General features: G+C 47.1%; 2 protein-coding genes across 5 annotated transcripts in view; both read left to right on the top strand.

The window, feature by feature from the left end:
• Nucleotides 1-16,940, top strand: part of LOC144504254 (uncharacterized) — a 450,031-nt gene that overhangs the window by 151,927 nt on the left and 281,164 nt on the right. The window lies entirely within an intron of this gene.
• The window catches only part of LOC144504251 (protein-tyrosine kinase 2-beta-like), a 144,083-nt gene that overhangs the window by 49,278 nt on the left and 77,865 nt on the right, over nucleotides 1-16,940 (top strand). For all 4 annotated transcript variants that reach the window (XM_078229337.1, XM_078229336.1, XM_078229334.1 and 1 more), the window contains exons 2-4: nucleotides 5,087-5,316; nucleotides 11,326-11,504; nucleotides 15,502-15,589. In XM_078229337.1, the coding sequence (XP_078085463.1) occupies nucleotides 5,128-5,316; nucleotides 11,326-11,504; nucleotides 15,502-15,589 (456 nt within the window). In that variant the 5' untranslated portion in view covers nucleotides 5,087-5,127. The remainder of the gene's footprint in view (nucleotides 1-5,086; nucleotides 5,317-11,325; nucleotides 11,505-15,501; nucleotides 15,590-16,940) is intronic.

The following is a 16,940-nucleotide window of genomic DNA, read 5'->3' as shown; positions in this document are numbered from 1 at the left end:
TCGCAGGAGTGTACCGGCAGACAGGAAGGTGGGTTGAAGTGTGTCTACTTCAATGCAAGGAGCATCCAGAATAAGGTAGGTGAACTTGGAGCGTGGATTGGTACTTGGGACAACGATGTTGTGGCCATTACGGAGACATGGTTAGAACAGGGACAGGAATGGTTGTTGGAAGTTCCGGGGTATAGATGTTTCAGTAAGAGTAGGGAAGGTGGTAAAAGAGGTGGAGGAGTAGCATTGTTAATCAAGGATAGTTTGACGGCTGCAGAAAGGCAGTTCGAGGGGATCTGTCTACTGAGGTAATATGGGCTGAAGTTAGAAACAGGAAAGGAGCGGTCATGTTGTTAGGAGTTTTCTATAGGCCCCCAAATAGTAATAGAGATGTGGAGGAAGAAATTGCTAAGCAGATTATGGATAGGTGTGGAGGTCACAGGGTAGTTGTCATGGGCGACTTTAACTTTCCAAATATTGATTGGAACCTTTATAGGTCGAATAGTTCGGATGGGGCAGTTTTTGTACAGTGTGTGCAGGAGGGTTTCCTGACACAATATGTGGATAGGCCGACAAGAGGTGGGGCCACATTGGATTTGGTACTGGGTAATGAACCGGGCCAAGTGTTAGATTTATTTGTGGGAGAGCACTTTGGAGATAGTGACCACAATTCGGTGTCTTTCATTATTGCAATGGAGAGGGATAGGGCCGTACGGCAGGGCAAGGTTTATAATTGGGGGAGGGATAATTATGATGCGATTAGGCAAGAATTAGGGAGCATAAGATGGGAACAGAAACTGTCAGGGAAAGGCACAAATGAAAAGTGGAGCTTGTTCAAGGAACAAATACTGCGTGTCCTTGATAGGTATGTCCCTGTCAGGCAGGGAGGAAATGGCCGAGTGAGGGAACCATGGTTCACAAAAGAGGTTGAATGTCTTGTCAAGAGGAAGAAGGAAGCGTATGTAAGGATGAGAAAACAAGGTTCAGATGGGTCGATTGAGGGTTACAAGTTAGCAAGGAATGAGCTGAAAAAAGGGCTTAGGAGAGCTAGGAGGGGGCATGAGACCTTGGCGGGTCGGATCAAGAAAAACCCCAAGGCTTTTTACTCTTATGTGAGAAATAAAAGAATGACCAGGGTGAGGTTAGGGCCGGTCAAGGATAGTAGTGGGAACTTGTGCATGGAGTCAGAAGAGATAGGAGAGGTGATGAATGAATACTTTTCTTCAGTGTTCACCAAGGAGAGGGGCCATGTTTTTGAGAATGAGAGTGTGATACAGGCTGATAGGCAGGAGGAGGGAGATGTTCTGAGGGAAGATGTATTAGCAATTTTGAAAAACCTGGGCCAGATGGGATATATCCTAGGATTCTTTGGGAGGCAAGGGATGAGATTGCAGAGCCTTTGGCTTTGATCTTTGGGTCCTCCCTGTCCACAGGGATGGTGCCAGAGGACTGGAGAGTGGCGAATGTTGTTCTTCTGTTCAAGAAAGGAAATAGGAATGACCCTGGTAATTATAGGCCGGTTAGTCTTACTTCGTTGGTCGGTAAGTTAATGGAAAAGGTCCTGAGGGATAGGATTTATGACCATTTGGAAAGATGCAGCTTAATCTGGGATAGTCAACACGGATTCGTGAAGGGTAAGTCTTGCCTCACAAATTTGATTGAATTTTTTGAGGAGGTAACTAAGTGTGTAGATGAAGGTAGAGCAGTTAATGTCGTATACATGGATTTTAGTAAGGCGTTTGATAAGGTTCCCCATGGTCGGCTCATGAAGAAAGTAAGGAGGTGTGGGATAGAGGGAAATTTGATCGATTGGATAAGTAACTGGCTATCTCATAGAAGACAGAGGGTGGTGGTGGATGGAAAATTTTCAGACTGGAGACCAGTTACCAGCGGTGTACCACAGGGATCAGTGCTGGGTCCTCTGCTATTTGTGATTTTTATCAATGACTTGGAGGAGGGGGCTGAAGGGTGGGTCAGTAAATTTGCTGATGACACCAAGATTGGTGGAGTAATGGGTGAGGTGGAGGGCTGTTGTAGGCTGCAAAGAGATATTGATAGGATGCAGAGCTGGACCGAAAAATGGCAGATGGAGTTTAACCCTGATAAGTGTGAGGTGATTCATTTTGGTAGGACAAATTTGAATGCGGATTATAGGGTCAACGGCAGGGTTCTGAGGAATGTGGAGGAACAAAGAGATCTTGGGGTTCATATCCACAGATCTCTGAAGGTTGCCACTCAAGTGGATAGAGCCGTGAAGAAGGCCTATAGTGTGTTAGCGTTTATTAACAGGGGGATTGAGTTTAAGAGCCGTGGGGTTATGCTGCAACTGTACAGGACCTTGGTGAGACCACATTTGGAATATTGTGTGCAGTTCTGGTCACCTCACTATAAGAAGGATGTGGAAGCATTGGAGAGAGTGCAGAGGAGATTTACCAGGATGCTGCCTGGTGTGGAGGGTAGGTCTTATGGGGAAAGGTTGAGGGAGCGAGGGCTTTTCTCTTTAGCTTGGAGGAGGATGAGAGGCGGCTTAATAGAGGTTTATAAGATGATGAGGGGGATAGAGTGGACGTTCAGAGACTATTTCCTTGGGTGGATGTAGCTGCTACGAGGAAGGCATAACTATAGGGTTCATGGTGGGAAATATAGGAGGGATGTCCGAGGTAGGTTCTTTACTCAGAGAGTGGTTGGGGTGTGGAGTGGACTGCCTGCTGTGATAGTGGAGTCGGACACTTTTTAGGAACTTTCAAGAGGTTATTGGATAGGCACATGGAGCACACCAGGATGATAGGGAGTGGGATAGCTTGATCTTGGTTTCGGACAAAGCTTGGCACAATATTGAGGGCCGAAGGGCCTGTACTGTGCTGTACTGTTCTATGTACACTTGGTCCCCAACTCCAAATCATCTATGTAAATCGTAAACAATTGCGGTCCCAACACTGATCCCTGAGGCACACCACTAGTCACTGATCGCCAACCAGGAAAACACCCATTTACCCCCATTCTTTGCTTTCTGTTAGTTAATCAATCCTCTATCCATGCTGATACATTACCCGTAACACCGTGCACCTTTATCTTATGCAGCAGTCTTTGGTGCGGCACCTTGTCAGATGCCGTCTGGAAATCCAGATACACCACATCCACAGGTTCCCCATTGTCCACTGCACATGTAATGTTCTCAAAGAATTCCACCAAATTAGTCAAACATGACCTGCCCTTCATCAACCCATGCTGCGTCTTCCCAATGGGACAATTTATATCCAGATTTCTCGTTATTTCTTCCTTGATGATAGATTCAAGCATTTTCCCTCCTACAGAAGTTAAGCTAACCGGCCTATAGTTACCTGCCTTTTGTCTACTTTCTTTTTTAAACAGTGGCATCACATTTGCTGTTATCCAATCTGCGGGAACCACCCCAGAGTCCAGCGAATTTTGATAAATTACCACTGGTGCATTTGCTATTTCCCCCGCCATCTTTTTTAGTACCCTGGGATGCATTCCATCAGGACCAGGAGACTTGTCTACCTTTAGCCCCTTCTCTCTGTTAATGATCCAAAATCACAACATCTCACTGTTTAGTACAGTTCTATAAATCACATTCTGTGAAGATTGTCAATGAGATAGAGAATCTGGTGAACTGGTGCAACAACAATAATCTCTCCCTCAATGTCGACAAAACCAAGGAGCTGGTCATCGACTTCAGGAAGCGTAGTGGAGAACATGCCCCTGTCTACATCAACGGGGATGAAGTAGAAAGGGTCGAGAGCTTCAAGTTTTTAGGTGTCCAGATCACCAACAACCTGTCCTGGTCCCCCCATGCTGACACTATAGTTAAGAAAGCCCACCAACGCCTCTACTTTCTCAGGAGACTAAGGAAATTTGGCATGTCAGCTACGACTCTCACCAACCTTTACAGATGCACCATAGAAAGCATTCTTTCTGGTTGAATCACAGCTTGGTATGGTTCCTGCTCTGCCCAAGACCGCAAGAAACTACAAAGAGACATGAATGTAGCCCAATCCATCACGCAAACCAACCTCCCATCCATTGACTTGTCTACACTTCCCGCTGCCTCTGGAAAAGCAGCCACATAATTAAGGACCCCACGCACCCCAGACATTCTCTCTTCCACTGGAAAATAGATACAAAAGTCTGAGGTCACGTATCAACCGACTCGAGAACAGCTTCTTCCCTGCTGCTGTCAGACTTTTGAATGGACCTGCCTTGCATTAAGTTGATCTTTCTCTCCACCCTAGCTATGACTGTAACACTACATTCTGCACTCTCTCCTTTCCTTCTCTATGAACGGTATGCTTTGTCTGTATAGCATGCAAGAAACAATACTTTTCACTGTATACGAATACATGTGACAATAATAAATCAAATCAAACTAGCTGGACTGGATTGAAATTAATGATCAAAATCGGATAAAAGAAACATTGATATTTACAGAGCATTCTCCCTGAGTGCTGAATGATACAACCAATGAAATGCTATCTGAAGTGTCGTCTCGATGGCAATGTGGGAAATCTGTCATTGACACTTTCTGTTCACTTGTTTCTGGACTTTAGAAAATTTCAGGTGTTTTTCCAGATCACAGTAGCGTGTTGAGTTCAGGAAGGTTAGTTGTTCCCATCTCCACTGGGTTCTGCTCCTTGTATGTCTATCGTGCAGTTCGCTAGGCCGGTCAGGGTGAGCAGGAAGCACTCCTTCACACAGTGGGAGTCTGGAACTCTCTGCCTCAGAAGGGTGTGGATGCTGGGGGTGGGGGAGGAGGGAAGGGGGCAGGTGGGGTGGGGTTCAGGGGGTGAATCACTTTGTGTTATGTCAGGTTATTTAGCGATATGAAGCTGTGGTGGGTAGGTGGAGCTGGGGGCAGGTTAGCCATGATCTGATTGAATGATGGGACCGACCCGAGGAAAGGAATGGCCTCCTCCTATCCCTCTATCCCATGCACAGCGGGAAGCAATCCGATACTTTCCCAGCTCTCTCCAAACACTGCGGGGACAAGATGGTGCTGGTTCAGGCCTGAGAGAGGTAATTTCTGTGTTTATTTATTGAAGCTTCTCTCTTTAATGGATAATAATGTGTTTTTTCCCAGGTTAGTGATGGTGTTTTCCCAGGAAAGCTGAAGCTTTGAAAATGACAGGTAATCAAAACCCTTTGGAAACGTGGATGGATGCCACCACTCACGCTCTGTGTGTCAGGTCCAAGAGCTGCGAGGAAGGCCAGGCCATGAAGATCCTTAAAATCTGTTTCTGCAGTACCACCAGCATCAACCTGGGCAAAAACTTCAAGCTGGTTAAATGCGACCAGACAACAGAAATCAGGGTAAGGCTCAACAACTGATTCTCTCACTGATTCTCCTTTGGTTCATCTGCATCACCCGCGGCAGAATGTGTTCCTGACAGAACAAGTGCCAATTCCCTCTGGAAGCTAAACACAAGAACAAGTTACAGACCGGCATTGTGGGGAGAGGGGGTGGGGAACAAAAATCAAAATGGAGGAGAGAGTTACATAGAAATTAGGAGCAGGAGGAGGCCATTCGGCCCCTCGAGCCTGCTGTGCCATTCATTGTGATCATGACTGATTCTCCAACTCAATATCCTAATCCCACCTCCCCCCTGCCCCCTCCCTCCACACCTCCACCCCCCCTCCCTCCACACCGCCACCCCCCTCCCTCCACACCTCCACCCCCCCTCCCTCCACACCACCACCCCCCCTCCCTCCACACCGCCACCCCCTTCCCTCCACACCTCCACCCCCCTCCCTCCACACCTCCACCCCCCCTCCCTCCACACCACCACCCCCCCTCCCTCCACACCGCCACCCCCCTCCCTCCACACCTCCACCCCCCCTCCCTCCACACCACCACCCCCCCTCCCTCCACACCGCCACCCCCTTCCCTCCACACCACCACCCCCCCTCCCTCCACACCGCCACCCACCTCCCTCCACACCGCCACCCCCCCTCCCTCCACACCGCCACCCCCCTCCCTCCACACCTCCACCCCCCCTCCCTCCACACCTCCACCCCCCCTCCCTCCACACCACCACCCCCCCTCCCTCCACACCGCCACCCCCCTCCCTCCACACCGCCACCCCCCCTCCCTCCACACCGCCACCCCCCTCCCTCCACACCTCCACCCCCCCTCCCTCCACACCTCCACCCCCCCTCCCTCCACACCACCACCACCCCCCCTCCCTCCACACCGCCACCCCCCTCCCTCCACACCCCCCCCCCCCCCCCCCCCCCCCCCCAAATTTGAACTACGAAGAAAACCAGAAGATGGCAGGAGTGTTCCGTGGAAAACAGAAACCAGAGCTGTGATCTGATAGAGGAATTTCCAATGATAAAACCGAGAGGACGGATGCGGAGAGACTCCATTCGTTTGAGAGCCAGGCTGGAATAAAGTAGCCTGGTATATAAAATACACATTGAATATTGAGGATGAGGGGAATTGCTTTGCATCGGGAGGAGTGAGAATGTCACTGTCAGAGGCAATGCTCAAGTCCGGTGGATGTGATGCATTGAAAGGGAGGCTTGCTGTGTGTGAGGGAGATGTGGCTGGAGGAGGGACTGTGCGGCAGGGAGGTCGGGGATTGGAGTGGGAGGATGTGGCTGGAGGAGGGACTGTGCGGCAGGGAGGTCGGGGATTGGAGTGGGAGGATGTGGCTGGAGGAGGGACTGTGCGGCAGGGAGGTCGGGGATTGGAGTGGGAGGATGTGTGGATTGTAAACAGCAGCAGGGACCCCCTGGGCCGAATGGCCTTTTCTTGTGCTGGAGAGTCATTGGGATGTAATTTTACCACCTGCTCAGTCACATCTGATTCTCATCCTTCCCCACTTAACAATTTCATAAACAGGTAGAATTCTTTCCGTGCATTTTAAAAACCAAATTATTTGGCAGTACAAAACTGAGTGCTGCTGAATAAAGAAACATGCTATTGAACTTTTCTATCTTGCATTTATCAGTCAGAAAAGGGGACAACAATTTACTCTGCAATTGAAGACTATCAGTCGGGTTCCAAAAGAGAAAATGCTGGAAAGTCTCAGCAGTTCTGGCAGCATTGTGTAAGGAGGGGAATGAGCTGACGTTTCGAGTCCAGATGACCCTTTGTCAAAGCTCAGTCAGGCTCACTGTGTGACTCACCTACCCACTCTCAAAGCTACATATATTTACACACAGGGTCCCGTCCTTTCCAGACGGAACATGTCCATGATTTGCACCTTTTTCCACTAAACAAAAAGTTAGGGGCAGCCATTACCTGGTTCATTCCCCATGCTAATACCTTGACCAATCAAAATCAACCTGCCTGATTTGAATTTGAACAAAAACTTGGCAGTTAACTATCCCTGGTGCAATCTCCATGACAACATTTCTACCAGTTCAAGGTACTTGGCAACCAATCAGCACTCTCTTCCCATGCAGTGTAAATAGTTGTTCCCTTTGGAGTTGGTAAATATTTGCAAGCTCCCTGATGAGTTCAGGACTGAAAGCTCATTCAGCCCCTACCTTTCCTCAGCAATTTACAAATGGCTGTTTCCTTACTGTCTGTATACATCGCACACCACCGAGTGCCATCCCTCCCCATAACCACCCCTCCCCTCTCCCTGCCACTGCCCCCTCTGTCACTGCCCCCTCTGTCACTGCCCCCTCTGTCACTGCCCCCTCTGTCACTGCCCCCTCTGTCACTGCCCCCTCTGTCACTGCCCCCTCTGTCACTGCCCCCTCTGTCACTGCCCCCTCTGTCACTGCCCCCTCTGTCACTGCCCCCTCTGTCACTGCCCCCTCTGTCACTGCCCCCTCTGTCACTGCCCCCTCTGTCACTGCCCCCTCTGTCACTGCCCCCTCTGTCACTGCCCCCTCTGTCACTGCCCCCTCTGTCACTGCCCCCTCTGTCACTGCCCCCTCTGTCACTGCCCCCTCTGGCACTGCCCCCTCTGGCACTGCCCCCTCTGTCACTGACTCTAGCCACCCATTTAATCCCCTCCGACAGCCCCATCTACCCTCTTCCATCTGGAGAAACCCAGTGAAATGGCACCAAGGGAATAGGTTTTAAATCAAGTAGGCGTGGGGCAATGGGCTGCAGGCTCTTGTGTGGTCCTTTATGTTAGTGTCCTCTAGCTTTCTGTCCAGCTTTATCCATTATTATTGTTAACCCGATTCACCCTCATGGTCTGGCACTTATTGCCCATCCCTAATTGCCCGTTGCCAGTTGTCGACCTTCTTCCTGCAGTGGATGTGATTTTTGTTGGGCTACCTCAGTGTTGACTGGAGTCACGTACAGGCCAGACCAATGCAGTGATTATCTGGCATCACTGGCAAAACTGGCACACATTGTCCTTCAAGATGGTGGTGAGGCCTTTCTTGTGCCATTGGCGAACGGTCTTTCAAAGAGAATCTAAGGCTCCAGATTGAGTTGGGATAGCTGATTTCCTTCCCTCAAGGTTATCAATGAACCTTTGGAATTGATGACAATCCGAAAGCTCTGCCGTTAGTTTGCTGAATATTTTTTCATAGAATCATAGAATCCTACAGCGCAGAAGGAGGCCATTCGGCCCATCGAGTCTGCACTGACCACAGTCCCACCCAGGCCCGATCCCCATAACCCCATGCATTTACCCTCTCTAGTTCCCCTAATACGAAGGGGCAATTTAGCATGGCCAATCCACCCATACCGCACATCTTTGGACTGATCAAGTTAAAACTGATTTCAGGCTGTCAAGCTGCCAGGGTGAGGTTTATCTGGAGGGTTAGTCAAGGTATCTGGGTCAGAGGAAATAACCCTCCCTCCCTGAATGGTGAGAGGCTCGCTGTTTCTGATGAGCCAGCGCATGCAACATGACCGGGTATTGTTGATGGAACATGCTACACTACACAAAAACATTCACATTTGGCCTGTTGCATTTCTGCAATTCTTTATGTGGTTCAATGAAAGAAGCACTCAGCTTCCTGTTGAGGTGGACCTGATGAAAGTGGTTAAAACTTTCAAAGTTTCTGATCATATGTTCTTGCTGGAGGTGTGAATTTTGTTCGGGATCTATGCGTGTGTCTGTGTGGGTGAGACGACAGAGTACGCTATAGATGTGAGATTCTGCAGTGAAATTTCCATTCTATAATTGGGAGCCAACAAATACCAATTCAACAGACGGTAGGTTGAATGTGAATGCAAGCTTCAATGCTGATATATTCGGAGCTTACTCCACAGCACTGTAATATTGAAGCTGTGATTCTAATATGGAGGGTGCGGTAACATGGCCGTTCTGTCTTTGGAGGGAACTAATCGCAGTTTTCTATGAAGATTGATGAAATTAGTGTAGAGAAACGAGCATTTGTTGACGGGTTCTCTAACGGGTGAACTGTTGGAAGAGATCTTGTTGTTCACGAAACTCCCAAAGCTCCTATTAAAACGAGGTGTGCATTTGCTGAAAGATGTAAATTATCTGGAAGAATTGATTCTGCGTTATCAGTTCAGTTTGAAAAGGAGTGTTCTTACTGGGAGAAAATGTTGTTGTCCCAGTCAAAGTGCTGTCTTCTTCAGGAGTTTCTTCAAGAGGACACGATGAGTCGTGAGAAATGAAGGCAGGCGCGGGGCTCCACAAAGTGGAAGTCCACCAATGATGAGGCACCTGAGTTCTGTCTTTAACTGAATAATGGGACAAAATAAATATTTTTGGAATAAAAAATCCAGAGTGTCAGATCTCAGTGAATCTACTGCACTCACAGTTCTGTGCCTGGGATTGGGAGTGCCAGAGGGTGAACTGGACGAGGATGGGAGTTCTTTGGGAGAGGCGGAGGTCCAGGAAGCTGGGGGAAGGTGGGGATGGCTGCTGAGAGTCGGGATGATGCCATGAAAGAGGGCATGGGAAACATTCCTGTGATACTAACATAGCTGACAGCTTCGAGGAAGAGTAAAGTTATGTGAGGTCAGATGGCCACATCTCACTTCACCCTCAAGAAAGTAACACCTAGCAGCAACAATGGAATTGTTGTAATCTCACTGGAACAAGGTTACTGCTCACCAAGGAAGACACAGGTGAATTGAACTCGTTCCTGGATCCAAACCAAGGAACAATCTCAGCCTGTGACAACAGTGACAATGACACTTAGCTTCCATTTTCCACACCCGCTTTCCAGGGTATGGTTGGGGTTTACAATGGACAGCTGCAGCTGTGCGATTCTGTGTTGGTGCAGAATTTAAACCACTGGCAGCGGGAGAGATCAACAACCTCATTAGAAAAAGCTTTGACCCTTCTCGGGTGCAGACCTGTCAGATTCTTTCCATTCAGGCAGTGGGCAGTATTGTCCTCTGTGAAAGGCAGTGGGCAGTAGTGCCCTCTGCGGGAAAGGCAGTGGGCAGTATTGTCGTCTGCGGGAAAGGCAGTGGGCAGTATTGTCCTCTGTGATAGGCAGTGGGCAGTCGTACCCTCTGTGATAGGCAGTGGGCAGTAGTGCCCTCTGCGGGAAAGGCAGTGGGCAGTATTGTCCTCTGCGGGAAAGGCAGTGGGCAGTAGTGCCCTCTGCGAAAGGCAGTGGGCAGTATTGTCCTCTGCGGGAAAGGCAGTGGGCAGTCGTGCCCTCTGTGAAAGGCAGTGGGCAGTAGTGCCCTCTGCGGGAAAGGTGATCTCAGATAAATAGTCGAATGGTCAATGAGCACCAAAAACTCATAAGAACATAAGAACTAGGAGCAGGAGTAGGCCATCTGGCCCCTCGAGCCTGCTCCGCCATTCAATAAGATCATGGCTGATCTTTTTGTGGACTCAGCTCCACTTACCCGCCCGCTCACCATAACCCTTAATTCCTTTACTGTTCAAAAATTTATCTATCCTTGCCTTAAAAACATTCAATGAGGTAGCCTCAACTGCTTCACTGGGCAGGGAATTCCACAGATTCACAACCTTTATGAAACAGTTCAATCAGCAGAGACCCGGAATCTTGAGGAAAGTACAGGACTTCCACTCATTTCAGGGTGAGCTGAGTGTTTGTTCTTGGAGATGTGGGTTAATTTTTTGGGATGTCGATCACAGCAGCTCCATAATCCACCTTATCCCAAATGGAACAGCCATCTCCTGGGGTGTTTGAGGAGGAAGAGAATGGTTTTCTCTGTAGTATATCCATGAGGGAGCAGATTGATGGTGACTATATTCCCCAAGGGATAGTAATCAAAGAGGGTGATGAACGTCAGATGGTTAATGCAGGAAACGGCTTGGGGGCATCATGAGAATACACAAGATAGCTTCTATGACACTGGTCTGCTCTCAGTCAGGCCAGTAATGTTATGTTTTAATCCCAAACAATGATGTTAATAATGATTACAACTGTCCTCTTTACCCACAGGAGATTATTAACACAATATTGGACAGTGGGAGAGTGGGACCCAGTATCGTTTTTAAGAACTGCTATGGACTCAGATTGAAGCATCTGAAATCTGATGAAGTGTACTGGCTTCACCCTGACCTCACCGTCAGTGAGGTTCAGATTAAGTACGAGAGTCTACATCATGAAGCTGAATGGAGGTATTGGCAGCTGTTCCAGTCGGTATTGTATCATTGTGTATGAGCTGGATTACACATCAGTCAGAAATACCATGCAGATTTGATTTTTAGCAGTTGAGGAACTTTCAGATTAAGCTACAACGTGAGCTGATGAACAGATGAATTAGGAGCAGGAGGAGGCCACTCAATCCCTTGGGCCTGCTCTGCCATTCATTCATGGCAAATCTGATTGTAACATCAGCCCCACCTTTCTTTTAAGTAAAGTACTTGGGGGGACATGGAAAATTAGAAAAGCAAATTTAAGGAGCAGGTAGGAGTGCAGGTTAGTGATGAGGCGGATTGTTACCAGAAAATAAAAAGGAAAGGACAGAACATGTGAACCATAATTTTGCAGCAAGGAATTATACAAGAGTAGGAACATTTGATAACATATTTAATTGCCTTGTGTCTGAATGCATGAAGCATTTGGAACAAAATTAATGAGTTGACAGCGCAAATAGTTTTAAAGTTTATTTATTTATTAGTGTCACAAGTAGGCTTACATTAGCCCTGTAATGAAGTTACTGTGAAAATCCCCTAGTCACCACACTCCGGCACCTGTTCGGGTACACTGAGGGAGAATTTAGCACAGCCAATGCACCCTAACCAGCACGTCTCATAGAGACAAAGGGTTATTATTTGGTGGTGATTACTGAGACATGGTTACAAGGAGATCAAGTCTGGGAATTGAATATCCAAGGGTACTCAGCATTTCGGAAAGATAGACAGAAAGGAAAAGGAGGTGGTGTAGCTTTTCTAGTGAAGGAAGGGATCCGTGCTGTAATGAGAAATGACATAAGCACGGGAGATTGAGATGTGGAATCAATCTGGGTAGAAATAAGAAATGGGAAAGGAAAGAAGTGCTTGGTGGGAGTAATCTATATGTCCCCAAGCAGTAGTTCTGCAGTGGGGCACAGTATTAACCAGGAAATACTGGCGGCTTGCAAGAAAGGTACGGCAATAATCATGGGTGATTTTAATATGCATATTGATTGGAAGAATCAAGTTGGCAAGGGTAGCCTGGAGGCAGAGTTCATTGAATGTATTAGAGATTGTTTCTTGAAGCAATATGTTGTGGAACCAACCAGGCAGCAAGCTATTATGGATTTGGTGTTGTGTAATGAGCAGGGATTAATTAATGATCTCATAGTTAAGGATCCTCTAGGGAAGGGTGATCATAGTGTGATGGAATTCAAAATTCAGCTTGAGGGTGAGAAACTGGAGTCCCACGCTCGCATTCTGGAGTTAAAGGTAATTACAGAGGCATGAGGACAGAGTTGCCCCAAGTGGACTGGGCAGAACATTGGCAGATTTTAAAGGAAATATTCAATGCCTCCCAACTGATATATATTCGAGAGGAAGAAAGATTGTAATAGCAGGCTAAACATCCATGGCTAAGCAAGGAAGTTAAAGACAACATAAAGACAAATACTAAGGTATTCCATATTGCAAAGTCCAGTGGCAGGCTGGAAAATTGGGAAGCTTTTAAGGATCAGCAAAGAGTTACTCAGGGGAAGCATGGTGGCACAGTGGTTAGCACTGCTGTCTCACAGCGCCAGGGACCCGGGTTCGATTCCGGCTTGGGTTACTGTCTGTGTAGAATCTGCATATTCTCCCCTTGTCTGCGTGGGTTTCCTCTGGGTGCTCCGGTTTCCTCCCACAGTCCAAATGTGTGCAAGTTAGGTTGATTGGCCAAGCTAAATTGACCCTTAATGTCAGGGGGATTAGGAGGGTAAATATGTGGGGTTACGGGGATAGGACAGGACCTGGGTGGGATTGTTGGTGGTGCCGGCTCGATGGGCCAAATAGCCTCCTCCTGCACTGTAGATTCGATGAAAAGACCAAAGGTAAATTATGAAAGAAAACTAGCACAAAATATAAAAAAGGATGGCAAAAGCTTTGTAAGTATATAAAAGTGAAGAGATGAGCTAAAGTTGGTCCCTTGGAGGATGAGGCTGGGGAGTTATTTTGCCTCAGTTTTCACGGTGGAGGTCACTGTCCCATCAAATAGTAAAAGGGAATGCAGAGATAATAGGAAGGAACTTCAAAAAATAATCATCATCAGTAGGGAAATAGTATTCAAACTATTGGGATTGAAGGTAGACAAGTCCCCAAGGCCTGATGGCCTACACCCTGGGGTATGAAGGTAAATGGCAGCGGAAATGGTGGGTCCATTGGTTACAATATTCCAAAATTCCCAGGATGTGGGAAAATTCCAGTGGGTTGGAAAAATGTCACTATAAAAGAGGAGGCGGCAGAAAGTAGGAAACTATAGAAGAGTTAGTTTAATATCTGTCATTAGGAAGTTGTTAGAATCCATTACTCAGGAAGTAAGAACACATTTGGAAAGTCAAATAGCAATCCATTAGAGTCAGCATGGTTTTAGGAAAGGCAAATCACGTTTGGCTAATTTACTAGAGTTCTTAGAAGATGTAACAAGCAAAGTGGATAATGGGGACCCTGTAGATGTCGTATATCTGGACTTCCAGAATTATAGCTCATGGAATAAAATAGTCAGTAACAACATGGATACGGAATTGGCTCAGTGACAAGAAACAGAGAGGAGTGATTAATGGATATTTTTTGGGGTTGGAGGGAGGTTTGTGGTGGAGTTTGGCAGGGTCAGCGGGGGGACATTTGCTTTTCCTGATATATATGTTATATTGATGAATTGGGCTCAATTTCAAAGTTTGCAAATGATGCAAAACTTGGAAGCATTGTGAATTGTGAGAGGGGCAGAGTTGAATTTCAAAAGGGTGCAAACGGGTAGGCGGAGGGGGCAGACGGGTGGGGGGCAGTGGTGCGGGAGGGGGGATGATGCAGGAGCAGAGGGACCCAGTATTTATATGCAGAAGTTATGAAAAGTGTCAGGACAGGTTGAGAAAGTGGATTATTAAGCATCCAATATCCTGGGATATGTTAATAGTGGCATATGGGTATTATGTTGAAGTTGTATCAAACATCAGTTCAGCCTCAACTCGAGTATTGTGTCCCGTTCTGGAGGCTATATTTTCGGAAGAATGTGAAGACAATAGAGAGAGTGGAGAAAAGATTCACAAAAATAGTCCCAGGGATGAGGAACTTCAGCTTTGAAGATAGATTGGAGAAATTGGGATTGTTTTCCTTGGGGAAGAGAACGTTGAGAGGAGATTGAATAGAGATGTTCAAAATCAGGAGGAGTCTGGACAGAGTGGATCGGGAGAAACTGTTCCCATTGCTGGAAGGATGGGGAACAATGGGCACGGATTTAAGGTAGTTGGAAACAGAAGTGATGGAGACATGACAAGAATCTTTTTCACACAGTGAGTGAGCGGTTAGGATTTGGAATGCACTGTCCGAGAGCGTGGTGGAGACAGATTCACACAGCGAGTGGTTAGGATCTGGAATGCACTGTCTGAGAGTGCTGTGGAGACAGATTCACACAGCGAGTGGTTAGGATCTGGAATGCACTGTCTGAGAGTGCTGTGGAGACAGATTCACACAGCGAGTGGTTAGGATCTGGAATGCACTGTCTGAGAGTGTGGTGGAGACAGATTCACACAGCGAGTGGTTAGGGTCTGGAATGCACTGTCTGATATTGTGGTGCAGGAAGGTTCAAACAAGGTAAATATTTCTATCAGAGAGCTAGTTTGGACACAATGGGCTGAATGGCCTCCTCCGGTGCTGTCACGATTCTGAATCTGAGATGAAGATGGGAGGTAGCTCAAACACAGACATGGTGTGGTGGGTCCGAATGGCCTGCTCCTGTGCTGGAATTATATAATAGCAGCATCCGTTCCTCCCAGCGTGATTGCCATATTTTCTAGTGTTTGCTGGTAACATGCAAACAATTCAATGCTGGCAGGGTTACTGTGCGAGAGGAGGCCATTTATCGCCATGTGTCTGTGCCAAAGCATGGCAAATCTATGACTAGAAATTCTCAATAAATCTGTTCTTTTGGTTGAATCTAAAGGAAACACATTTCTGAAATTTCTTGCAGATACGATCTGAGGATTCGTTTCCTGCCCAAAGATATCATGAAGAGTTTTAAACAAGACCGAACAACACTGCTGTGTTATTACCAGCAGGTCAGTGCAGACTCGTGGATCTGCTCCCTCTGTGTGCACTGCTCTCTCTCTCTCTCTCTCTCACACACACGCACCCACAGTGTAGTACAGATCAGCTTCACAAACACATTCCATCCACTTCCTGATGCTGCTTCAATCAGTCAAATGGAAATGATGATGGTAGCTTCATGTTGAGCTGGGTAGTGTCTGGGTAGTGTCTGGGTAGTGTCTGGGTAGTGTCTGGGTAGTGGTTGTACCTCTGTGGACAGCAATGTGACCCAGCCAACAGCATTGACGGTTCAACCAGTTTTACTGACTGCACCTCACTGACCTGTGACAGGGGAGGCAGTGATGTCGTGGTATTGTCACTGGACTAGTAATCCAGAGACCCAGGATAAGGCTGTGGAGGCACGGGTTCGAATCCCACCACAGCTGATGGTAAAATTTGAATTCAATGAAAATCTGGATTTAAAAGCTTAATGACAAGTATCATCAATTGTCGTAAAAAAAACCATCTGGTTTAGTGCCTGTGAGGAAAGGAAATCTGCCGTCCTTACCTGGTCTGGCCTACACATGACTCCAGAGCCACAGCAATGTGGTTGACTCTGCAATGCCACTCAGTTCAAGGGCAATGGCCAGCGATGTCCACATGACTGATTGAATTGTAAAAAAGACAAGAGTCAGTGTGACGGGTGCTTGGGTCAAGGTGTCTGTGGGGATAGAGATTCAGGCTGGTGATTGGAATGAGAAGGCGAGACAATCCCTTCTCAATCACATTTCAACCTTCAAAACGCAAGAAAATATAACATTTCCAGAGATAATGCAAAGAAAAGACCCATTACATCTGCGCAGTATCCACATCCATTGGTTCCACTTATCTAGCCTGCTAATTAAATCCTCTCAGATTTGACAAACCAGATATTTTAAACATGTTCGATGGAAAGACGGAAGTGAAATACTTTGCTGTCTGTTTGACTGACAACACAGAGCAACATTTGTAATGAAATTCTCAGAAGTAACCATCAACTTGACGCTGTAGCTCTTTTGTAATTCTTACATCTTCGACAAACTTCAGCTGATGCGAGCTGTGAAGGTTTACCCGTCACACTGACTCTTGTCTTTTTTACAATTCAATCAGTCATGTGGACATCACTGGCCATTGCCCTTGAACTGGGTGGCATTGCAGAGTCAACCACATTGCTGTGGCTCTGGAGTCATGTGTAGGCCAGACCAGGTAAGGATGGCAGATTTCCTTTCCTAACAGGCACTAAACCAGATGGTTTTTTTTAGGACAATTGACGATACTTGTCATTGAGCTTTTAAATCCAGATTTTCATTGAATTCAAATATAACAGTTGTTTTACCCTCAGCT

The sequence above is a fragment of the Mustelus asterias genome, chromosome 15, assembly GCF_964213995.1.
Source record: "Mustelus asterias chromosome 15, sMusAst1.hap1.1, whole genome shotgun sequence".
Lineage (NCBI taxonomy): Eukaryota > Metazoa > Chordata > Chondrichthyes > Carcharhiniformes > Triakidae > Mustelus > Mustelus asterias.
Note: the sequence above shows the minus strand (reverse complement) of the source record. Positions and strands in the feature narration are given on the sequence as shown.